The sequence below is a fragment of the Silene latifolia genome, chromosome Y, assembly GCF_048544455.1.
Source record: "Silene latifolia isolate original U9 population chromosome Y, ASM4854445v1, whole genome shotgun sequence".
NCBI lineage: Eukaryota > Viridiplantae > Streptophyta > Magnoliopsida > Caryophyllales > Caryophyllaceae > Silene > Silene latifolia.
Genome location: NC_133538.1, coordinates 103,219,216 through 103,246,272, shown reverse-complemented (window position 1 = coordinate 103,246,272; position 27,057 = coordinate 103,219,216). Strand labels below are relative to the sequence as shown.

Below are 27,057 nucleotides of genomic sequence, written 5' to 3'. Positions count from 1 at the left end.
CTTGCTACTTCTTGGATTAGACCTTCACTACAAGAAAAAAGGTTTTGGGCGACAAAACAAGTTAAAAAGGGCAACAATTTTTTAACTAGTCGCACAATAATAACAACTTGGGCAACAAAGCTGTTTTCGAAGCTAAAAATATGACTTTTGTGCAACAACATTTATTAATGTCGCCCAAATTTGTTATTGTGCAACGAATACTTAAATTTGTCGCTAATTAGTGCGTGTATGGGCGACAAAGTAATTTAATTGTCGCCCAAAAATTTGCCTCCTAAAATATGGAGATGAAAAATCAAAAACAAAAGAAACCCTCACTGTTCTCATTCTCTACTCAACCACACAAGAAAAAGTCAGTCCTCAACCATAAAAAGAGAAGGCAGTCAAGCAACTCCGATTAAAGATCGTCGGCCACCAAGTACACATATAGATCGTTGGCCACCAAGTACACATATAGATCGTCGGCCACCAATCAAAAAAGAGAAGTCAGTCTTCTTTTTTCCTTTTATGTGCTCTAATTTAGGGTTTTTGGGTCAAATTTGTGCCTTTCTTTTTTTAAGTCTAAGTTTATTTTTTTCACAACTTGATTCCATCAAAAATTTACTAGTTGATGGAAATTGAGTTCTTATGGGTAATTTTATACTTTTCAATCAGTCTTGCGATGCGGACGGCACCGTTTTCGTCATCTTAAGAGTTGCTGCTGACCTAAAAATTGAAATACAGAGCCTCTGTCATCATAACCCTAATTTCGTTCCTCTATCTTGCTTTCTTTCATTGGGGGTTGACTTTAACAAATTACTTCTTCATATTTGTTAATTATATCTTTAGTCTGATTGATTTAAACTTGTGCGTTTGTTTTTAATTTGTTGGATCTGTTTTAATTGTGAGTTTCTTTTAAGCTCTTAGTTTTACTGTGTTGAATTTATAATTTGGTTCACAACGATGGGGTTTTGGTGATCTTGCTATTTATGTTGAATTCATAGATTGTTATGCAGTGATTTCCCTTATATTGATTTTTTGGCTATCAAATATTTTATTCAAAGTAATCAGTTCTCTTTCCCATTTATTCCAAACCTTATCTCCTACTTCCTCAGGTCTTAGTTAGCATTCTTATCAATTAATTTCTAGTTTGTAAGTCTTTCAATTCATTTGCATGATTAGCTGATTAATTTCCCCTTTGGCGTTTTTATTCCCATATTATCAATAAGAGTTTTCGATGAATGGAAATATTGGTCCTTTATGATCAATAACAGTGAAAGAATGTAACAGGGTTTGTATGCATATTCTGATTTGTTGACGAAATTGTTTGCATTTGCAGTTTGTGATTTTAGAGTTTGTCAGATTTTTGAAAACGTAATTGTCTTGCATTCCTGTGATCTGCTTCATGTAATGTACACCCGTTTATACAATTAAACTTGTCAAATGATTAATTGGGCTGGTTTTACAATAAATGTTTTAGCCATATAGTCTTATACTAGAATTTGCGGTTTTTAGCATGCCTGATACTTGATAGTTGGTAAGGAAAAATATATTGGAAAGGCCTTTGCATTTTTTTGTTACAACAAAACACTCAATTTACCTTTGTCTCAGTCATTTGTTTACCTTTTTTTTATCCTATGTGAGGGGCATTTCAATCATACATTGTATTGTGTGCTTGTTTGAGGAAAAGCAAGGATTTAGCTTGTGGGAGTTTGATAAGTCTATTTTAACCCCCTATTTTAGCTCTATTTTACATGTCATTTGTACTAATGTTAGTGATCTAATGAGCTAATTCCGTGTTCTAGTTGTGTTTGCTCGTATTCATTGTATTTTGTTGGAAATATAGCTTTTATAGCTTTTTCCCGTCAAGTATGCAAACACTAAAGAAGTCACGAGGCTAAACCAATTAAGACATGCAAAAGGAAGGGCATTTTGGAGAAGACCAAGTAAAGAAATCCCGAGCATGAAGAAATGAACAATGGGTTGAATCAAAATAAAGAAATGAAAGTCAAGCCTAAAAGAAAGTCCAAAAACCAAGTGAATTAGGAAGCTTAGGATGCCAAATGATGCAATTAACTGGGTGAATTAAGGGGCATTAATCATAAACTTTGGATCCCTTGGCATTTAGTCAAGAATTTAGAGCATTCAATCGAGAAACTCACGACCCCAATCGGGGACCACACCCCGATCGGGGCTGCCTTCTATGCATTTTCTCATTTCCTATATAAAGTGTGTTGATCGACACTTCTTACACACCTTATACACCTTACACACCACTTTCTTACTGTTATTTCAGTCCTTAGATTAGTGTTAGAATAGGTTAGCATTTCCTTTATGTTATTTAGATTTCCTTAAGCATTTCAATATTGTATTACAATTTCCATTCAAGCATTTGTTCTTCATTTCCAATTATTAAGGTAATTCTATTTCCTGTATTGTTCTATTATCTCCCTTGTCATTTCCATTATCAATTAGTTATTATGATTAGGGGTGTTCATTCGCGGTTCGGTTCATCGAACCTCTAATTTAATTCGGTTCGCATACAGTTCGGTTCGGCAAAACTCCGAACCTAAACCGCACCGTTAGAAACGATTATAAACGGTTCGGTTAACTATTTTAAACGGTTATTTGCAGTTCGGTTACCGGTTAACCGATAATTGTCTATATTACTTTTTTTTTCAGTTTTCATTAATTTTGCGAATTTTTTCTAATAGTTTAATTAAATTTTCATTATATATTATGCCCAACAATAAAGTTAATGTAATACCACTTAAATTTTAGTGTCAATATTTTCTAACTCGAACTTCGGGACGAAGTTCTTTTTAAGAGGGGAAAATTGTAATACCCAACCTTTTAGTATGATGTCCTACTAATGTTTTAATTTGTTTTTAATACTTTATTAATAAGTAAGGTTTTATTTTACACAATTTATTTTGAGGTATTATCTGTTACTCAGCTTTCCGGCTGACGTGTTTTCTCCCTTCGGGGCTACTCGTCATGGGGTGTAGTTCCTTTCTGTCTCCTGATTTTATTTTCAGGTGACTTCCGCTGCTGTTGAAAAGGATTTTATTTTCAAGTGAAGATTTTCATTTTAAAGACTTTGTAAAAGTTGTATTTCATTTTGTATTATTTAATTTTAAAAGGGATTTGTAATGAGTGACTTTGTATATTAATTATAATCTCTGTATTTCGGCCAGTTTTGTATGTAAAAGTTAGTTTTAATTTAGCCGAAAATCAGGGGTGTTACAGTTAATATAAGCTAAACTTTAGCATTAATCAATTTAAGAAATTTTAAATTTGGATACACTAAGAAAATTAAACGAACGAACAATTTTTTATATAATATTTTAATTTTTTGCTTACTTTTTTGTGAAACGGTTCGGTTCGCGGTTAACCGGTTATCTAAAATTGCAAACCTTAACCGAACCTTTTCCATAATAAAGTTAACGGTTCGGTTCAAAGAACCGCTTTGTCGAAAAGGTTCGGTTAATCGAACCTTAAAAATGGACGGTTTTTCGGTTTTACGGTTCGGTTATTGCGGTTCGGTTTATTCTGAACACCCCTAATTATGATCACTTTATCATTTGTTATTAGTTTAATTTACATTATGCAAGAGTAGTTAAATTTGTCTAGGGTATAAAGGAAACCATGCATAAGTAGTACTTGCAATTGTAGAACTAGGATGTTATAATATCGTTTCATTGTTTCTTTCACATGTTTGCATTGTATTGTTAGTCTTTGATAAATGATCACTATCTTAGATTAAATTTGTTAATTTACTTTTATAAGTTGAGAGGCACGAAATTGAATTATACAAAGTGTTGGAGTTATGCCTCTCCTTTAATGAGAAGATGTTAGAACTTATTCTAACTTATGGCATGATAATGGAAGTGCATGAAACATATGGTGGAGTAATGGAATGCACATGCAACGTAATTGAAGTAAAGGAAATTGTGTGCAACATATGGAAATCAAAGACTAACGCATCATTACATTTATTTCATAAATCACTATAAATACATGCTCAATCCTCCGCAAGATATCACACAACAAAATTCACAACAATACAACACAAAATATATCTTCTCTTCCTCCTTTATTACTACTCTCCACAATTATTTTGAGTGTTAATATTTAACACTTTACGAGAGTTTATTAGTTTGACTATTTTTATAGTCTTTGAGAAAACTATCCTTGTACGCCCACATCATTATAGTGAAATATTTGGCTCTCTCGCCGATGGTTTTTTACCTCTATTTAAAGAGGGTTTTTCCACCTAAAAATCTTGGTGTTATTTTTATTATCTTTTTATTATTTCTCTTAAATCTTTGATTGAATTTATTCGTTTCCGTACTCTGTACCCCAACAAATTGGCATCAGAGCCATATTATTTTCAACTGAGATTTTTCCATAATGTCGACAAAATTTGACATAGAGAAATTTGACGGTAAAATTAGTTTCGCCATTTGGAGAGTTCAAATGCGAGCTGTCCTTATACAAAATGGTTTAAAGAAAGCTTTAGATGGTAAGTTGAAGAAACCATCCACTATGACAGATGAACAATGGGATGAAATGGATGAGAAGGCGTTGTCCGTGATTCAACTTTGTTTATCACGTGAAGTTTTACGTGAGGTCATTAAAGAGACGTCCGCTGCTAGCATGTGGACTAAATTGGAATCTCTATACATGACCAAGAGTCTAGCAAATAAGCTTCGACTCAAGGAACGTCTATTCACTCTCCGCATGTCAGAAGGTACTCCCGTAAAAATACACTTAGATGAGTTTAATTCTATCATAATAGATTTGGAGAACCTTGATGTTAAAATCGATGATGAAGATAAAGCTGTCCTACTCATTGTCTCATTACCACCCTCATTTAAACACTTTAAAGAAATTATGTTATATAGTAATAACACTACATTATCCTTTGAAGATGTCAAGTCTCATCTCCTATCAAAAGAAAAATTTGATACTGAAATTAATTTTGAACAATCGGGTGAAGGTTTGGTTGTTAGAGGGAGAACATTTGAAAGAGGTAGTAGTAGTAAGAGTAAGGCCAGGTCAAAATCAAGAGGTAAAAACTCTAAATTTTGCCGATATTACAAGAAGAAAGGACACGAAATCTCTGAGTGTACTAATCTGAAAAAGAAGCAAAAAAGAGATGATAAGGGTAAAGGTAAACAACCCGAACACCATGCTGAAGCTAGTGTTGTTGAGTCTGAGTCTGATGGGGATGTTTTAGTTGCTGCTGATATAGAACAAAGGTCTAGAAATGAGTGGATACTTGACTCATTTGTACTTTCCACATGACTCCTAATAAAGATTGGTTTACTACTTATAAATCAATTAATGGTGGTCTTGTTTTGATGGGCAACGATGCACAATGCAAGGTTGTTGGTGAAGGTACAGTAAAAATTAAAACACATGATGGTGTTGCTAGAACCTTGACTAGTGTCAGTCATGTCCCTGACTTGAAGCGGAATCTCATTTCCTTAGGCATCCTTGAATCACTTGGGTGCAAGTATTCAGCTGAAGGTGGAGTTTTAAAAGTGTCCAAAGGCGCTCTTGTATTATTGAAGGCAAATCGATCTGGTAGCTTGTATGTGCTGCAGGGTTCTACTATTACAGGTTCTGCAGCAGTTGTCTCATCCAGCGATGACACCAAATTGTGGCATATGAGATTGGGCCACATGAGTGAAAAAGGAATACATTTCTTTAACAAGAAAGGATTACTCGGAAAGCATTGTACCGGCAAGGTTGATTTCTGCGAACATTGCATTTTTGGCAAGCAGAAAAAAGTTAGCTAAAGCAGTCGATCGACCAACCCACGGGTTCCAGTAGCTACTGTTCAGCATAGACCAGTCGATCGACCGGTCCTAGCAGTCGATCGACCAAGACGCTATCTCAGACATGAATTAGAAGATCGAGAATTAGCAAGCCCATGATATATTAGGTTTAGAAATAATAGCTGCGTACTTTTCCTTTATAACGCAGCTTGAGTTTTGAGAATAAACATTCAGTTTTCGATCCAATTTTTATTCAAGTTTAGCATACAGTTCTTTATCAAATAATTAGGGTTCAGAATATTGTTTCGCATTGGATTTTCATTCGTGCTTTTAATCTTTCCGTTACAATTCCTCTACAATATCGGTATTCCCCTACTCTTATTTCAGTTCATCTTTATTGTGTTGATAGTATATAAATTGCTAGTTAGTTTCCCGAAGCCATAATTATCGTTTTATGCTAATCTTTTATTCCGTTAATTCAAGCATGAAATCAGTAGTTTTAATTCTTAATATTATTGTTGTTTCCACTATAGTCATGAGTAGCTAAATTATTCGTGCTAGGATGTAGAGGATCTGTAGGATTAGGCGGCATTAGAATAGTGGCCTGAAATCACGTGTCAGTCGATCGACTGCCATACTTGGTCGATTGACTGACCACGTGAGGTGTTACCTTCGTTTTAATTGTTTTAATTTCTATATTTGACGAATCGAGTGCACGCGACTAGTTGAATGTTTAGGATATGACCGACCCATTAGATCGAAAGATAGGGAAGGTTGATTGACCATCAATTAAAATGACTAAACTATGCTGAGATCGGAAGATAGGTAAAGTTTAGGTTTTTAGTCACTTTTCAGGACGAAAGTCAGTATTAGTGATATTAGGGACTTGTAGCGAGATCGAAAGATGCTACTTGTTAAGAGTGGACCGAGAGGACCTCTTGTTTTCCCGCCTCATGTGTTTGATTTAGACCTACTTAGTATGCTGCCGCCGAAACTATAGTGAACCGACCATCCTAGTACCCCTTCTTTTATCTGTTTTATCCGTCTATTTAGTTTATTGCTTTTAGCTATGGACCAAATCAATTCAACCCCCACATTCGTTACCTTAGACTAGAATTAGACAATTATTAATTACATTCGCCTCCTTGTGGTTCGACCCTGTTACCACTAGCCTAGGTTAGTATTAATAGGAAATATAAATTCTTCCGTAGTTTAGTTCTTGCTAGTTTAGTTTTCCCAAAGTCAATTTATCGTTTCATGTTGATTATTTGTTTAGTTAATTCAATTATGAGTTCATTTGCTTTAGTTGTTAATTTTACTGTTATTATTATCACTAGTATGTCTAGCTAAATACCCTTTGCTAAGATGTAGGGGATCTATGGCGTAGATGGCATTAGAATAGGTGACCCCGAATTAGGGCATGGTCGATCGACTGGCTTAACTAGTCGATCGACTAAGCCGTGTGGTCGGTCGACTGAAGTAGTTTGTCGATCGACCAGACCGTGTTTGATTAGCGTTTGTTTGATTCGTTAAGTGCAATATTTAACAATGAGACCGAGAGGAGTTTTGTTAGATGCTTAGTTTTGACCAACCCGTAGATCGAGCGATAGGGAAGGGCATTAATTAATGAATTAAGACGACTAAATTGCTGAGATCGAGAGATAATGTAATTTAGGCTTTAGGAATCACTAATCGGGGCGAGAGCTACCATTAGTGAGACTTAGGGACAGGTAGCATAGGCCGAAAGGAGCTACTAGTTAACTTAGACCGAGAGAACTTGTTTTACCCATCCTACACGACTGTATTTCGGACTTACCTAGGATTATGTGCCATCGTAGCTATAGTGAACTGACCGTCTTAGCATTTCTTTTATCATTGTTTACCGTCCTTATTTACTTTTATTTGTTTATTTAGTTTATGTTTTTAGACTTAGCAATAATTCATATCAAAACTCCCTCCCATCACTGTTACCGTTAGACTGAAATAAAAGAAACTATAATCTCCCTGCCTCCCTGCGGATCGACTCTTACTACCACTTGCTAGTTGTAGTTTGGTATTATAAATATTATTTTTGGTGCACACAACGGCAGGCATCAAATTTTGGCGCCGTTGCCGGGGAGGCAATTGTTCTAATTTTTAGTTGTTTTATTTTAGTCTGTTTCTTAGTTTAAAGGACATTCGTTCCTTAAACTATTCTCATATTCTTCTTGTAGTTTCCTCTTATGCGCAGGTCACAAGGTGGTGAATTACTACCGATCAATCCTGAGATTGAGAAGACCTTGCGTGAGTTGAGGCGATCATCTAGGGTATTGCCGACAGAGGAAGAGCTGAGTACTCTGTCAAGCTACTACGAGAACGCCTTATTTGAGGAGGATCCATCTTCATCTTCTGTCTCTAATTCATCAGCTGAGACCGTCACTTCTCCAGAAATTCCAGTCATGGCTGAAGAAGAAAGCATCGCTAGTCACTATGAGCCGACAGCCGCGAATCTTTACAAAGAATTCGCATTACCAGGGGATGACCGAAAATTCGAGCCAAAGCCTGCCTATATTAATTTGGTTGAGAGAAACCAATTCGGGGGAGCTGCAACTGAAGATGCAACCAAGCACATGGAGACCTTTATCGATTATTGCTGTTCCATACCCGCACCCACTGGCGTGACCCCAGATCAGGTGAAGGAGATCATGTTTATATTCTCCCTTCGTGATGCTGCAAGGGAATGGTATAGAGACCTGGATCGAGCTGCTAATGGGATCCCCGACTGGAGTTCGTTGGCCTTGGCAATTTACAAGAAATACTTTTCTGCCTCGAAGACCAATGCGATTAGAGCTCAGATCACGAGCTTTAAACAAGGCCCGGATGAGAACTTTCATGAGGCGTGGTTCCGTTTCAAGAAGTGGAGCCTATGAAATCAGTTCTATAATGGGCTCTATGGTGATCAAAGAGCTATCTTGGATGCTGCAGCAAGTGGCCGATTTGCAGAGAATGTTGGAGAGACCAAAGGGTGGAAGATCATTGATGACTTAGCCACCCATAAAGCTGAGTATGGGAATTCCAGGGGGAATCAAAGGAGAAGTGCTGATTCTCCTTCTGTAGCTGCACTTGAAGCTCTCACCGCGAGATTTGATAATTACGAATTGGGAGGAGCTTCAAAAGGGGGTATCTACCATGTGAAAGCCATGTCAGACGGTACTTTCGTCTGCAAAAGGTGTGGAGCTGAGGGACATGTTTCAGAAAATTGTCCTAGTCCCTTCGAGTCTTGTGCTGCCTTTCAACATTATAGGCAGACAAACACCTACTATGAGCCTAATGTTCATCCCAACTTGAGGTGGAGTAGCCAGAACGTCCTAAATCCAACTCCACCTCCGCAGCAGCAGCAACAAAGCTATGTGCCCCCTCACAAGCAACAACAATATCAAAAGCCTCCATATGTCCCTCAGCAGCAGCAACAATCCCATGGTTCTGATTTTACTGAATTTAAGAACTTGTTGCTAAAAGAGTCTCAACCTAGAGAGGCCGGGATGAAGATGTTAGAGAGCCAAATTGCTCAATTGGCTAGCAAGAACACAACTCGAGCTCCCGGACACTTACCGACTCAAACGGAGCAAAAAGAAACCCTCAATGCCATTACTTTGAGGAGTGGGTCTACCCTTGATGGGCCTATTATGGTTGAGGACATTGCTGAAAAAGATGAGGCAGAACCGAGTCAAAAGAAAGCTGGAACGAATAAGAATAAGAAAAAGACGAACAAATAGGGGGTATGTCGATCGATCGACATACCCGGCCGATCGATCGAAGTGCGACAAACAAGAGCTTCGGTCTGTCATGCCGTCGATCGATCGACCGACCAATCTGGTCGATCGACTGAGATTGCTGCTGAAGGTGATTCTTTTCGTCCTCCAATGCCAAATAACTTGAGGGATCACTTGTTTCGGGGTACGACAACTCCAAAAGTATTGAGTCAAGACCCGAATGCTGATGGGTCTATTCCGGTTCCGAAGTACGACCCGATGACGATAAATGGTTCATTTCTGAGACGGTCTGAAGAAGGGTCGAGCTACAATAAGGAGAAGGTGGTGGATTTTCTGCCTAAATCCACCGACGCCGGCATGAGAGACTTAGAGGAGAGGGCTAAGTTACTTCTTACAGCCCCCTATCCGGAGAGATTGGTGCCGACGAAGGAACAGGTATCTTTCAATAAATTTGAAAATGTTGTTCGTAGTCTAAACGTACAAGTACCTTTCCTAGAATTAGTTAATCAAGTGCCTGCTTATATGAAGTTTATGAAGCAATTACTTTCTAAAAAGAAGTCACTTGAAATCGTATATACTTGTCGCATTAACTGAGGAGACATGCTCTTATTTGTCCCATACTGCACCCCTTAAGCTAGATGACCCGGGAAGCTTTTCAGTCCCATGTAATATTGGCACCTTTCCTATTAAGAAAGCCTTATGTGACCTAGGATCTAGTATTAGCGTTATGCCCTTGAGTCTTGCTAGGAAGCTGAAGTTGAATAGGTTTGCAGTCACAAATATGACAGTACAGATGGCTGATCGCTCTGCGGTCCAACCAATAGGAGTCTTAGAGGACATCCCCGTGCAAATAGGGAAGTTTTTCTTCCCTGTTGACTTCGTGGTGCTTGATATGCCCGAAGATGCACACATACCTATCATACTAGGTAGACCATTCCTGCACACTGCTGGTGCAGTTATTGATGTTGGTTTGGGAACTTTGACCTTTAAGGTAGGCAAGCATTCCATTGTCTTTGCCCATACAACTAGGAAGAAAGACCCCATGTGGCCTGTCACTTGTAATACGGTTTCTGAATAGAAATCCTATTTTATACTTCCTGATATGCCTATCTCTATTCCTACTCCTGTTGTAACACCTCCGCCCCAGATTGGGAGCAAAGTGGAGGAAGATTCTTCTGTTTTAGACATTGCAGGAGCTGGTTTGGGGAAGGGAGAGATGCCTGTTGCTCCAGCTGTGAAGGAGCAAGTCGTTTCAAGAGGCGGTCTAGGTTGCCTTAGCTATGGCACGGATGAGGAGCTTGAAGATGAGCTAGTCAAAGTGAGAGAGTCCGACCTGGACTTTGATGAGCTAGAAGAGGTCATTGATTGGGGAGATGATGAAGCTATTGATCCGTTGAGCTCTACGGATGTTGAAGCTAAGAAGGGTGCAGCTGAGAAGATGAGCACTGTTGAGGCTACCTCTTTTAGCCAGAAGCCAGTCAAGTGGGCCATTCCGTGGCCGTTCTTAATCAACTATTAGTTGATTGAGACTTCTTCAAAACATTTGCTTTTTATTGCTTTTGAACCTTTTTATTTATTGCTTTTGTGTGCGTGAGACTTCGCAATTTATTTCGTTTGCTAAGGATTTTAAACACTTAGGATGGTTACTTTGGGTTTTGCGCAATTTTGGGCGCGTATTATTGTGCATTTGCAGGTTTATAGACCTCATTAGTTCAATTTATTGAGCTAATTCGATGAAATCAGGAAGTTACAGCAGTATTTCCAGTCGATCGACCGCCTACCATGGTCGATCGACTGAGATGCGATACAGGGAGCCTCTGTTCCTGTTCACCTGGTCGATCGACTGGGTGAGATGGTCGATCGACCGTTGCCTGCTGGCTGTACCTATTAACGACCTTTCCCCTGCTGTGTTTGGTCGTTTTGCGGAATTGAGGGAGTCTTTCCTTCTCTTTATTTTCCGACATAATTCTGTTTTCTTCAATTTCTTCATCTTATGCACATTATACCGCTTCAAAAATTGTTTTCTAGGACTTATGCGTGGTTCTATTGTCTTTTCAGGTACTTATTGGTAGCACTGCTAGCTACTGAAACCTCCTAGCTCACGCTGGTTTGGGGAGGTTTCCTTTTGCTGCGCTTAAAGTCTTGTGAGTTCCCGAGTTCCACTTCATGTCATATTTCTTTATTTTCTCGCAAATTCTCGTTTCCTTTTTCTTCATTACATGTTTTTGCACAATGGGGACATTGTGCGATTTGGTTTGGGGAAGGGTTTTGCGTCACATATCATTTGCTTGCATTCACGTTTACATTTCAGTTTGCATTTGTTTATTTCATTTCTCATATATACAAAAATTTACAAAAAAATTGAAAAATTTCAAAAATTTCAAAAATTGCACGTTTATTTTAGCATATAGGTCGAGTCGGAACGGTAGTATTTCAATGATGACATTGCATTTGCATCTGTTTTTGCCTAAGCCTTGCTGATTAACATGTTATTAGTAGAATTATAAATGCATATCTACGAGTTTTCGTTAATTTCTTGCTGGACTTTAGACTTGACTTAGATTTTTGGCAAGCTACATCATATTTCTGAGATTTAGAGCCTATAACTGGTGACATCTATGACCAGTTTATCTAGGAATGTGAGTAGTTACTCCTTATGAGACAAGCAACTCAAAACAAATTCTAAAATGCAGACAACCCATCTCCAAGACTCGACCCGTACTCGTCTCAAACCTGCCCAAAAAACCCGCCATCACTCGACTGAAACAGACGGAAACTAAGACGACACTCCATGAACAAGCCATCGGAACCTCGCTCAGACAAACCCGAGTTACCCGTCTCAAACAGCCATTACCAACAACCAATTAAGGCAGAAATTAACCTATAACAGTGGAAAAGACATAAAGGACCAAGCTATATCGAAAGAGCATGTAAAACGATTACAACAAGACGGAATTTCGACATTGTCGAGTAACCTATCACCGTTACCTCTTTGCTCTTCACATTTCCGACCCAAAGCTACTCCGAGTTGTCCGAGTTAATATCTACACACAAAATACACAAAATTAAAAAGGAATTTCGAATCGAAAAAGGGGGGCGGTGACTGAAACGTGAAGAAAGTCGGTCCCTTTCTTACATAGAAAGAAGGAGGACGGAAAGAGGAAGAGTTTGGTGTAAAGTTTATCGAATTTGGTTGAGAATGGAGGCGGGATCTCGAGTAAAGGACTAGCGGAAATCGTGTGAGGTTATGTTGAATGTTGAATGTTGTTGTTGTCTTGTTGATTCAATATCAACGAAAAAGAAAGCGAGAATGAAGGGGTGGGGACGGGGTGTAACAACACCAAAAACATAATAATAATAATAATAATAATAATAATAATAATAATAATAATAATAATAATAATAATATAAATATATTTAAAAGTAGAGTGTGGGGTGGATAGGGGTGTGTGTGTCGATATAGGGTAGGTCGAGAAAAGCTTAGTCTCACAAGTGGAAATGTGACGGTCTATAGCTAGACGGAAATTATTATTATTATTGTCACTATCATTACCCGACCAAAAATACGTATACATATATTATTATATAAATCATGCCTTAAAGATATAATTTAATCGTACGTATTTTTTATATAAACGAGCTTTTATATAATACGTTTATAAAAATCGTGTTTGACATAAAATTAATTAAATTGAATAATTCAAAAATATGAAAAAAAGTAATTGAACAGTTTAATAAATTTAAAATGTCAAATTGGAAAATTCGCGGGTGTTACAATCACCCCACCTTTTAATAAGTTTCGTCCTCGAAACTTGAAAGTAGAAGTGAAAGGTTATTTAAAAATAAAACTAGAACTGGAATCGGTAACCAAAACATTTAAAAGGTTACTTATCGTAAGAATTAAAATTCTTTCAAAAGTTTCAACTAAAATTTCCCGACAGAACCAAGTCGAAAGGCAACTCATTTGTATAAACCAAAATCAAAACACTTTCAAAAACATTAACGGAGAGTTTTCAAAAGTATGAGTCTCATTCATGGAACGAAATTGTTCTTGTCGTGCACACAAGAACGCTAACTTTCCAACTCAAAGACAAATTTAAAACAAAATCATTCGCCGACAAGCGTAGAACAAGTTATCAAACGTCTTCAATAACGAGTTCTAACATCCGATCAACGTCAAAATCAAAAGAAAAGGTAATCCACTCAAATTTTCTTTTGCAAAAGCCAAAATGGAAATAAAGGTTTCACTTTTAAACTCAAAAAGGAGTTAAATTCCTGAAAATATAATATTTAACCTTGACAAAGAAATCATAAATAGATCAAAGTTAACAGAAATTTGATAAAATTTAAAGAAATCTCGGGTTTAGCAATTAAAAATCATGATAAATAATTTTACACTCAAGGAACAGATAGGGAACTAAATCAAAATTTCATTTTCAAACCTTTCAAATAGGTAAGGTTTTGTAAAAGTAATATAAATTCTGAACAATGAATAAAAAGGAGTGGTAGCTTGAAAGCTTAGAAGTTGTACAAAAACGAACGTAACTTAGATAGCATAAAGACAAAGTACGCTAAGAGATCCAAACCTAACCAACAAAAGAACTAGGATGAACATCCTAGGGGTACGATTCGAAGTCAGGTCAACAAGGATGTCAAAGATAGAGTTTCAGAGGTTACGAGTACCAAACTTAAAGGAGGAGCATGATGAAGCGAGGAAGAGAGGTATGAACAGTAACGCTTATGGTCAAAGAAGAAGATGAATAAGACAACAAGGAAACGCCAGGTACTCAGACCTCGAACAACATCATCTTAAATGGTTCCGAAAACTTCCTAACAACAAAACTTATAATCAAACACTTCCAAGGATTTCTTCAAAACACTCATGTTACTTCATCCTAAGCAATTTCATGAAACAAGGTACTCCACTATAAGTGTGATCTCACTACTGCAAAACCTCAAACATCTACAAACAACTTCCACAAGATCAAGGTCAAAGTTCCAACAAAGTTATACTCATATCCAACTAGTGTCAACCACGGGTTTCTCAAAAGGGTAAAATCCCCAATCAAAGATCTGAATACTAAGCTCTAAATTCCCAGAAAAGGTTCCTCAAATATTCCACAATGTTCTCATTTCAAAACAAGGTAGTAACACGTCAACCCAAAGTCTTCTTTCAAATCTAATATCAAATTACAACACTAATCCATTTTGGTCATCGACATCCCAAGGTATATCCATTCAAATCCGATATCCTAGATCTTACTTACCATTGAGTTCCCAAGGAACAAGGTCTTAGTTGTAACAACGCTTTACCACCTCAAAGTTTCTAAAATCATAAATTGAAACTATGTTCTTCAACCTAACAATTGGTGTCAACCATACCATTACCCTTTCTAGTTACTAAAACAAGTGCCAAGACTTCCCAACAATGTAGCTTACTCTCACTCTCATACCATACTTCAAGTAGTAATCAATATCACTCACTTAAACCAACTAATAATCCCACCATTAGCTTTTCTCATATGGTTATACACATTTTCAAACTCTCATGTCCAAAGTGATTATGGAAGCCAATCAAAAACTCGACTTACTTAGTCAATCCTATATCCTCAAATCCACCATTCAATTTCATCCACCTTAGGTCAAGTACTAAGTACTAGTATACCAAACATAAACAACAAAGCCAAGTTCTATAACCTTAGTAACAAATGCAACTCGCGCGTGACACACAAAATCCACCAATCAAATATACTCACTTCATCAAGGATCTTGGTATAAGAACCATCAAGTATGTCTCATCACACTACCTAAGTCTTTCCAACATCAAATCCTCTCAAAACTAGGGTTATGGGTTAACCACAAACAAACTCCTCAAAAGTCAAATTTTCCAACCAAGGTCAACATTCCTCAACAGAAAGAGTACCATCAAAAGGCATTAAGGAAGGATAAGTAAGGAACAAAGCACAAGTTAGGGTACAAGAGTAGCTTTCAAAGTAAAATAGAAGAGAGTTTAGAAGAAGGATAAGCACCAAGAGATAAAGGATAAGGCAAGATACACGAAGAGTGAGAAACATCTTCGAGGAAGTAGAAGCATCCTTCAAAGGTTGAACAAATCTTCAATTCCCGGCAATAGGCACCAAGTCCTGATCTTCACGTAGGTAAGCTCACAGTCATTGATCCAAGGGCACAACAATTATTAAATGACAATCAACAAAATTGTTAGAACCTAACAAAGAGCAAACACACTACAGACTACCACCTTAGGTCCTTAAGTCTACCCATCTCTCATTCATTATTCAAGGTCAAGTTCAAATTTAAATTCGGGGTACACGTGTGTGCGTCGGGAGCAACATAGGCTCTGATACCAACTGTGACACCCCGCGATAGAGCGGAAAATACAACTTATAAATTCAAGCGGAAAATAGGGAATTTTTGAAACTTTTAAAATTTTTAAGCGCGGTTTTATTAAAATACCAAACACAAACAAAGAATGCGGAAATAAAGTTTAAATTATACAAGCGTGATAGTCAAGGTGAGGGAAAAGATATCCCTCGAATGACAATACAATAAAAGGTGAGTTTAAACAATCCTAATAAACCGACTAAAAGGCCAAAGTGCTCGCTAGCTCACACATGTCTTCACCCCATGAATGCACCACTAATACCTGTCATTCATGTAAACATGAACGCCACAGTCAGTGGGGAGTAACTCAAGGTTCTCCCAGCCACAAAATGTCGAAACGAACATAACAAAGAACTAAAACAGGTAAGTCATGTAAGACTCTTACAAAAATATGGATATCAAGTTTATGTTTAAACATGGTAATTAAATGAGATGGAACAAGATAGCTCAACATTAGCACAATAACGGTTAAACTATTCATGCGAGACAATTAAATAATATGAAAGACAAGAATGCGGTCATTTATACAAGGGCACGCATTTCAAGGAAATACAACATAGATTTGAGATTAGAATTCAAATCAGGTGAAACAATTAAGTAAGAGATCAACCAATGCAAATTACAAGGATAGAAACTGTAGCCATTACTTGGAAAACCACTTAGCAAACATTGTACGGGACGTGGCTACTAATGTCACATTCATACTTATGGCTTGCATCTCACCATAAGAACGGATGGGATCATCAATCCCGACGATCATATCGCAACTAGAGGGCTTATAGCTCACCCCTTGTATCCGATAGGACCAAGGCAAACAACACAAGGCATAATTCTTACCTTAAAAGACAAATACCAATATCTATAACCAAGCAAGACCTTTACTACTCATATATAAATATATAATTCCCCTGGTAGGACGACAATGGTACTCCCAAGACTCGCCCTAGTCTAAATCGCCGGACTCTCGGGAAAGATAGAGTTCCCGATTCGACATGCGGCAAAACGGTCCGCATCCAAGACTCGAAGACAGATCGGAAATCGAGAACCCACAATCGGCGGGAATCGAAAGAGGCGGAAGATATGAGCTAAACCCACAATCGGCAGGACAGTCCGAAAGAGGCGTAAAGGTAAGTCAAGCAATACGGTATAGCATAAAGGCATTATCAGAGAATACGACTCAACCAAGCGATACGAATCAACTTGGAAAGAGACTACTACAAGTAATGAACCGATGATAATCCAAGTGAGACATTTCGTGCAAAATCATAATCATGCATATGAATAAATAAATCATTTCTTCAATATTTGTCACTTGAATAAAAATGTAGACAGACGGAAATAAACCATTTATAATAGCAGAACAAGCATTCAGTTATAAATGACTCAAATGTAAGATAAACTATTTACAATTCACTAGGCATGAACAATTAAATCGGACTCATGTTAAAATGGAAGCATGTCATTACATATACAAATGAGATAATTAATAAATGTATTGCACAATTATAAATCATGTGAGAAGGATATCAAAATGAGCGATATTTAACGAATTTCGTTATATAAAACACGAGACGGAAATCCAAATATTTCAAAGAAACCAACTAGTGCTAAAACATTTTCAATCCGCAAAGGAGTAGCTGTGTATTGTCTCATAGACAAACTTTAGATATCATTCAATCGAACTCTATTTTCTTCTCTAAGAGCTGACAAATACCACCAAATTGAACCTAATTAACTCTATCGAAATTGTCTAGAATCCACGGCTTCATTGCTCCTAAACTATGAGCCACATAACCACTCAAATGTAACACCTACCCATGTTCCCTTGCGTATGGGATTAGGTTATCAATAACCCCTTGACCCTTTGTCAGTATTGGGGGTCAGTTACTGTCAGTATTGGCAGCCCTTACCCGACCTCAACACCCGACCATACACGGCCTCACAACAACCCCGGTCACTGGTACTCACTACCCTAGAACAACCACCATTCAACCCTTACCCAACCCCTACAACCACCTAGACAAACATCCCAAAAACAACCCCAAAATGGACTGAAACATTGACCCGACAATAGCATTATACGGACCACCTGTACAAGCAACTCAAAACAAATTCTAAAATGCAGACAACCCATCTCCAAGACTCGACCCGTACTCGTCTCAAACCTGCCCAAAAAACCCGCCATCACTCGACTGAAACAGACGGAAACTAAGACGACACTCCATGAACAAGCCATCGGAACCTCGCTCAGACAAACCCGAGTTACCCGTCTCAAACCGCCATTACCAACAACCAATTAAGGCAGAAATTAACCTATAACAGTGGAAAAGACATAAAGGACCAAGCTATATCGAAAGAGCATGTAAAACGATTACAACAAGACGGAATTTCGACATTGTCGAGTAACCTATCACCGTTACCTCTTTGCTCTTCACATTTCCGACCCAAAGCTACTCCGAGTTGTCCGAGTTAATATCTACACACAAAATACACAAAATTAAAAAAGAATTTCGAACTGAAAAAGGGGCGGCTGACCTGAAACGTGAAGAAAGTCAGTCCCTTTCTTACATAGAAAGAAGGAGGACGGAAAGAGGAAGAGTTTGGTGTAAAGTTTATCGAATTTGGTTGAGAATGGAGGCGGGATCTGAGTAAAGGACGGCGGAAATCGTGTGAGGTTATGTTGAATGTTGAATGTTGTTGTTGTGCTGTTGATTCAATATCAACGAAAAAGAAAGGCAGAATGAAGGGGGGTGGGGACGGGGTGTAACAACACCAAAAACATAATAATAATAATAATAATAATAATAATAATAATAATAATAATAATAATAATAATAATAATAATATATAAATATATTTAAAAGTAGAGTGTGGGGTGGATAGGGGTGTGTGTGTGTCGATATAGGTTAGGTCGAGAAAAGCTTAGTCTCACAAGTGGAAATGTGACGGTCTATAGCTAGACGGAAATTATTATTATTATTGTCACTATCATTACCCGACCAAAAATACGTATACATATATTATTATATAAATCATGCCTTAAAGATATAATTTAATCGTACGTATTTTTTATATAAACGAGCTTTTATATAATACGTTTATAAAAATCGTGTTTGACATAAAATTAATTAAATTGAATAATTCAAAAATATGAAAAAAAGTAATTGACCAGTTTAATAAATTTAAAATGTCAAATTGGAAAATTCGCGGGTGTTACACATTACCTCTATACATATATCTTGCACATCACACACATGTTCATACAATCCCCGACTCAATACCGCCATTCAAAGTGGCTGGCTTAAGCATATTGGGGCTAGGATTTTGAAATGAAGGCGACTTCTCACCCAAAATCAATTATAAAGGGACTCCCAACATACATACACCAGGTTCATTTCATTTGAATCTCTACATTCATTATGTTCATTGGTTATAGGTTCCAAAATCGTCGCTCCGATACAACTTTGTAACACCCCTATCTACCAAGGAGCCTTAACAATACCTTCTCTAGCAGATACGGGCATTACCATCTCGATTGCCCGAGGAATAGTACATCATAAAGCCATTAAAAGAACTACTACAGTTAGTTACATAATTTAAACTTGACATAAAAGAAGAATACAACTGATAAGATAACACAACTACGGTGAGACTACTCATGCCAAGACTCGGTGTAAGACACGTCCCTCCAGCGCACCCAGACAAGCTCCATCTGTCAACACCTGCTAAGACTCTAGTCACCATAATGGATCACCGCAGACACATAACAAGAAAGAAACATAGACAAAATCACACAAGGTCAGTAACTGAAGAACATCATACGAGACATAGTATAACACAAACACAAACCTCCATCTCCAGTAATTCACCATTCACCCGACTAACATTAAGGTGTAGTCCTGCCAGATTACTAGTCGCAACCAGTAATCCACACCGCCAATGGGGACCGCAGCCTTACCCCCTAAGCCCCGCTCAAAACCATAGAGCGACAACCCAATGACCATTAATGTACACATCCCCCTTGTGACGGGAACCACAAGGGGCGGAACAAGGGCGTGAAGCCATTCCCTAAATTACTCCACTCAGCTGAGGGCGTACCTCGCGAACCACATACAACTAGCAGCCAAAACCACAATACTGACAATTATGCTTATTACCAAGAAATACAATTATGACCACAATGATAACCATGTAATTCATCCATTGTTATGAAATTTTATATTTATAACCTTGCAAGTGTACAAGTAGTCGTGTAGTATTGCAAGGGTCGAACCCAAAGGACGGGATTATGGTTCTTAAATCGTTTGTCTATTTCTAGTTTAGTTCAATATAAGCAATTGGATGATGATTAACTATAACTTATGACTAAAAAAAGGAAAGTAGCTAACAAACAAGCAAATAAGATAATTAACGGGACTAGGATATCGGGTTCACTCATGTAGGCAAATACGGAAAATAGTATAGATTGACAAAATCAAGAATAAATGCAAGGAAAGTCCTAATCTCTCGACATGAGACTAACCCTAGGATGGAACCGATAAAGTCCTCACTGAATCAATCCCGTCCCTCAATTTATCATGCAATTCTAGGATAACTAATCGAGTTCTCACTCAACAAGTAGAAAAGATAAAGAAATTACTCAAACTCTCATTCAAACATTTTCACAAACATCACATGTGCATGACTAAGCAATAAGCAAATACTCAAGATTATAGTCTCCCTTTATCAAAATCCTATCCTATAGCCTATATGAGATCCCCCTCCATCCTAGTAAAATACTACTCACACATAGGATGAGAATTATACCAACATCAATTAAAGGAGGAACCTTTGATTGAAATAAGGAGCATGAATCTCTTCTTCCTTCAAATTGCAACCCACTAATATAAATGTAAACTAATGAGAATTGTAAATCTTCAATAAACTAAAGAGTAATTAAATTAATAATGGAAGAAAAATTACAACTTTTATTAATGAGAGATTAAAGGGAGGAAAATTCTAGGGTTCTTGTTACAATAATGAGAGAGTAGGAGAGACTAATTATTCCAATCTAATGGGTAGAATAATCTAAGGTGAGGTCCCCTATGGTGTGGTAATTGGTGAGGTATTATATAGGACCTCTTAATTACTAATATAATATAATAATAATAATAATAATAATAATAATAATAATAATAATAATAATAATAATAATAATAATAATAATAATAATAATAATAACTCTAATTACATCAAAACCATCGATACAAAACACCGACCAAGACAAAAAGGGGAAAAAGGGAAACACGACAAGGGAACATGCAGCAAAGGTGCCCTAGCGGCCCACCGGCGGTCGGTGGTGGCACCGTCTGGAAGAAAATGAGTGATTTCGTGGTAGTGGGAGTCGGTGGAGGTGTCGGCAGCCGGTGACCCGGCTAGGAGAACCTTGATGCGATTGTCGATGTTGGGAACCAGGTAGGCGGCAGCCCGTGACCCGGCTAGGAAGGCAAGAGAACGAGATGAACTGATTGTGTTGTCCAGGCCGGTGGGTAGGCAGCTGGTGATCCTACTAGGAGTGCTATGTGGTCTAATGCGAGATAAACCAAGGGGGAAGGTTGGTTATTGTTGGTGGTCGCTGGAGGTGCGAGTTCGTGATGTATGGTGGTCGGAGGAACTGCGCTGGTCGACATGGTTGCTAAATGAAGTAGGGCAGGGGATATGTAATGGTGGTGTAATGAGAGGTGCGTTTAAGGGTGAATGATGGAGTCAGTTCCAGGTACGGTGCTGCAACATTGGCGATGCTCGAGTTGAATTCCGAGCTCGAAATCATTGTTGCTGCTGTTGCTGGCTGAACTGTTGGTGTTGTGGTGGTAGAGAGTGATGCCGTGGTGATGCGAAAAAGAGGAGGGAACATGGGATGATGAAGGTGGTGTTCATGGTGAACGCATTTGATGATGGTGATTTAGAGTAATGGTGATGGTGAAAGGTTGCGAGGGATCGAGTTTGGACAGAGGACGCAGGGCGGCTGGTTGTCATCGGAGTGCAGCAGAGGAGATACAATTGTCATGGTTAATGATGAGTAGATAAATGGTGCGTGAATGAAGACGGGCTTGGTAGCTGGTGCTTTTGTTGGATGATGATGCAGATGGTGGTTGTGGATGGTGGCAGAAACTGACAGAGGGATATGGTTGAGCAACAATGGAGGTGTGCGAGGTGATGAAGATACGAAATGCAGGGGATGTTGATTCGGGATGTTGATAAAGGAGTGAAGGATGTTGGTTAATGGAAAGGTCAAAGTCAAGTTGACCTTGACTTTATCCTTTAATTGATAGCTTTGACCCGTCTTTAACTCGCCGCAATTCGACTCGCTCCTCAATTTTTGTCTCATTATTCCTCCTTGCCTACACGTTATTATAATAAAATGATATTAATATTAATATTAAATAAAACTCCGACTAATTAATAAATATAACTACGACGACTAATTATTATAAATAAGTAATTAAATGAGCCAATTAAAATATTAAGCACGCAAAATCGAGTTAGAATAAGGTAATAGGATGGGGCTAATTCGTTCTAAATTAGGACGATATCAAATCTCCCCACACTTAAACCTTACTCGTCCTCGAGTAAGCTCATTTAAACTAAACTAAGACCCTTAATATAAAAGACTAGCCAAGCTAATATCATCCTATGAGAGGCAATTAACGGGCCTTCTCCGTCCCTTCAACTCACACCGAAACACAATGAGGTATGCATTCCTATGCAAGGCAAGTGGGGGCTTGCGGAAAATTTTGACGCATCCAACATTTAAGAACGAGTCAACATATAAGATGCATGACACAAAAAATCAAACCGCTTTCCTCATCTAAGCAGCCGTTTTGCTTTCAAAAACCGAACAAAGAGAGTCATTAGTGGAGGATGTCGTCTCCGGGTCTTACCAAGGTGTCGACTCCCCTAGCTCTAGCCTAAGTAGCCAACATTGACAACACGGGGTGCCTAAGAAACAAATTCTACGCGGGAAAAGGGAAGTACTTCGCTATACTCCCAATAATGACACGACACACACAAGATTCGACTCCATATCAAACCTTTGACCAAAGAAGACCTCAACACCGACTCTCACGGGTTTCACTAGACACTCATTAAAGAACCGGGTGATTTTTGTGACAAAAGTTAACCAAAATCACTCCCCTAACTCGACTTGCGAAGCATGCCCGCAATCTAATATGGTACTATATCCAATATCCGCAAGAGAAATGCCAAATGATGGATATGCAAGAGACAATCGGGTTGTAATGGGGCCCGGGTTCGGTGAAAAGGGGTTGGTGCAAGCACCGTTTTAAGACATGTGAGGCTATCGGCTAAGTAGTCGTCACATCTAACCAATCCACTAAACTCTACCCATGCAAATGAATTCTTTCACACCATATGGCAAGTTTGCCTCCATCAAAGATTATTCAACCATTTACAAAACAAATTCAATTTGCAAATTGCTAACCCTTTATTTGGCACAAAAATATACATTCTTTTCGTTTTGTTTTCCATTTCATTTTTCTCTTTTTCTATTTGTTTTTCTTTTCTTCATTTTTTCTTTCTTTTCTTTCACTTGCAACCTCCCCAAAAGATACAAAAGTTGGCCAAGAATCAAGCTTCATTTCACTTTTGTGATAATTAGGACCGTTCACCTCAATAAAAATCAAATTTCCTACCCAATTATACTTCTCAAAACAACTACAAAGACGAACTACTCAACAAAGGTGAGATGTTTATGGAATGTAGTTATTTTATTGGCAAATGAAATGACAAGGCTTAGTGACAGGGCAGTCGTATACCTATCAAAAATACCAACTGCTCTAACTAATATAGCTAGGGAAGTCGGGTCGATCTCCACAGGGGGATGGGAAAATGTCAGCTTTGTCTAAGTTCGTCACGGTAACCAAATTGGGGGGTTTTAATTGATTGTTCTAAACTAATGAGAGCAAGGCAGAGAAATAAGAATAAGATAAATAAGATTAACCAAGAAGAGAAAACAGCAAAGACAGACGGTTCACCATAATTATTCGGTCAAGTAATCTAGGTCTCAGGTCAATGCAAGTATGGTCTGAGGAGCAGTGAAAATCTCCTTTCGGTCTCAATTCGCCCTAAAGCACAAATAACTTAGCTTTCGCCCTAACTATAATGCCCTATTGTTCGCTACTAGTCTCGCCTTTTCCAACCTTTCGGTCCAGGTCAAGGGTCACTATGATAAAAATGCCTAATTGCGTCGACTCAATTAGTCAGATACAGATAAATGCAGCAGTTAACAACAAAGATTATACCAGCATTAACCCAATAAATCGATTACTATCCCTTCATAATTATAGATCCCCTTTAGTCTTAGCAGAAGGGAATTAGCTACGCATCATCATCGAATTAACAATAACAACATATAGATAACTGGAACTAAACATGATAACAAACTAATAAAGATTGAATTAAAGTAATTATGATAACAAATAAAGAGAGAAGGAATTAAAGCAGTAATTAAGATTAAGGGATTAAAGAAGAATAATAGTACCATTACAAATCCAAATCTGAGTAGCAAAGTGTAAAGGAAACTCAATTCAAAGAAGCAGTAGCAAAGTATAGAGTAAAAGTGAGTGAGAGAGGACCCAGAGAGCAGTTACGTTGTTCACTCCCTCAGTCTTATATGAAAAATCCACTCTAAACCTAATCTATGGACTAATTACAAAATCCCATACGAAATTAGGCGGAAAATAAACTAAAGCAGGATAAACTACTCGATAGAGTGGAATTAAACCACTCAATCGAGCAACTATGCATAAAACCCCTCGATCGAGTGGAAATAAACCACTCGATCGAGTACTCCTTGCAAAGTCTTCTCTTGTGTATACTTGAACTTCTCGATCGAGCAACATGGAGTATATAAAGCGTTCGAGCGAGTAATAAATCACTCGATCGAGCTATCTTGGCACGTAAGACATTAAAATACTTCCCGAAACTAGCTCACGCGTCTTCCAGGTGTTAGATTTCCAAGCTCCGGCTCCTTATTCTCCATAAATGCATGCAATTGGGACGAATTGGGCTCGATTTAGCTCCTCTTTGGTTTATTTCTGAAAATTATATAAAACGAACCAAAGTAGAATATTCGGGGGTATTTGTAGATAGATGCTACATAAATAGTACAGAAATGCGTGTAAAAATGAGGTAAAAACCTTATATAAAATACACGCATCAAATCTCCCCAAACCAAACCTTTGCTTGTGCCCAAGCAAATTATGAATGTAACTAAGAATGAACAGTGGAACGAGACCAACGCATAGCTACAAATCACCCACCAAAACCAATTTAATGCAACAAAATGACAAGGTGGCAAATGAGGAGCGCAAACGAGTTAAATCAATGTTTCAAACTTACTGAACCGTCGACCTTGCAAGACTCAAAAGATATCGGACTCTCACGGGTCGCTCGTCGCTCAAAATTAGGCACAAGGTGAGTATATATGTGAAAGATAGAAAGAAGTAAAGACACTCACCTAACTCGACCTATAAGAACATGCATGCAGTTAACATGAATAAAGGCTCTACAACCATACATACGCATTCCAACCATACTAATGACCAAGGCACATGCTGAGGACTTACATTTGGGTAAGTGAGGTAATGGGTAAGAAGGGGCTAAGATGAATTTGGATATGTGGAGTTAATAGTCGGGCTAGCAACAACGGATCCAAATATAAACTGCATCCCAACTTCGTACTCAATATAACAAGATGAAACGGTGCAAAAACCATGCACTCTACTCACGAAACACCAAAACAAACTCGTCAACTCCCCATAAGATGTAAATAAAACATGGGAGTGAAAATCATTATACAATTTCTCATTTTTTTTTTCACACATGATTTTTCTTTCTTTTTCTTCTTTTTCTTATCTTTTTTTTTCGTTCTTTTTTTTCTTTTTCATTTTTTCTTTCATTCCCTTCAATTCTTCCACCAACTGCTGATAATCAGACAAAAATAACCAATCTGCAGTAAAACATTCCAAACAACTACTCGTCACTAGCTTGGCTAGGGTAGGAAAAATTATAGATAGCAGCTAAAAGGACAAAAAGGCAATTTGGCTATGTGGGGCTCATGGGTAGAATGAAATAAAGGGAACTGCCTCTCCTAACATGTGTCACCATCCACAGACCGAATGCATACAGGTATTAAGAAGACTAGACTCATGCTTATGCAAATTGATGTTACATGCCTTAAAGAGAGTACTACTCACATCCTAGATGAAACCGGTCATGAATGTCACCAGTTTATAAAGCTCTAACCTCAGAATGTAATGTAGCTTGCCGATATATGAATCAAGTATATTCGTTCAGATAAGAGAGAAACAAAAACTCGTAGATCATGCACATAATCATGCCAACTAAATGTCAACAATATGCAAGGCTCAAGTAAGGATTCAATGTAGCGTCAAAGTTCAAACGTTCCGACTCAAATTAAACATGAAATTTTTTGAATTTTATGATTTTTATGTGATTTTTTTTGAATTAATTAAAACAACAATGCATGCGAAAATAATTAAACGTGCAAAAGGAAATGCAAGAAAAACATGCAGACATAAATAGATATGGATGCATACCTCCCCAAACCAAACCATATAATGCCCTCATTGTACCAAAAATAGGGAAAGAAATGCAAACTGAGGAGAAAAGGAGAAGTGGAGTCAGAAAACTTACAAAACGTCATAAAGAGGGACCTCCCCAAACCGACCATGAACATGGGAGGTCAAAGAAAGTCAAGCAGTAGCTCAATAGACGTAAAATAGTTGCTGGAAGACGAAACCACTCGATCGAGTAGGTTAGGATTGCTCGATCGAGTAAACTGGTAAATGGAAGGACTCGATCGAGTAGAAAACTACTCGATCGAGTAAACGTGATTTTGCATCTGGTCGATCGAGTAAATATATCACTCGATCGAGTGAATAATTCCCCAAAAGTGCTCGATCGAGTAGAAAAACTACTCGATCGAGTGACTGGACCTGCAAAATACGCGTTTAAAAGCAAGGAGAGCATAAAGAGTTCATAAAACAGCGTCTAAAGTTCAACAAAAAGCTAAAGAAAAATAAAATGTTGAACAAAAGTACAATAAAACAGTTCGGCCT

General features: G+C 37.9%; 1 protein-coding gene and 1 long non-coding RNA gene across 2 annotated transcripts; both read left to right on the top strand.

Moving 5' to 3' along the window:
* The first annotated feature begins 278 nt into the window (after nucleotides 1-278).
* On the top strand, nucleotides 279-2,420 carry LOC141626519 (uncharacterized). Its single transcript, XR_012536098.1, has 2 exons — nucleotides 279-482; nucleotides 1,823-2,420. It is a non-coding gene; the product is annotated as an uncharacterized LOC141626519 (long non-coding RNA).
* Nucleotides 2,421-5,282: 2,862 nt separating this feature from the next.
* Nucleotides 5,283-5,783, top strand: LOC141628641 (putative mitochondrial protein AtMg00300). Its single transcript, XM_074441750.1, has one exon. The coding sequence runs from the start codon at nucleotides 5,283-5,285 to the stop codon at nucleotides 5,781-5,783; it is 501 nt and encodes a 166-aa protein (XP_074297851.1).
* Nucleotides 5,784-27,057: the final 21,274 nt, after the last annotated feature.

Bases quoted from the DNA above. Each gene is read 5' to 3' on its own strand.
- LOC141628641 (XM_074441750.1), top strand. From the start codon at position 5,283: ATGACTCCTAATAAAGATTGGTTTACTACTTATAAATCAATTAATGGT.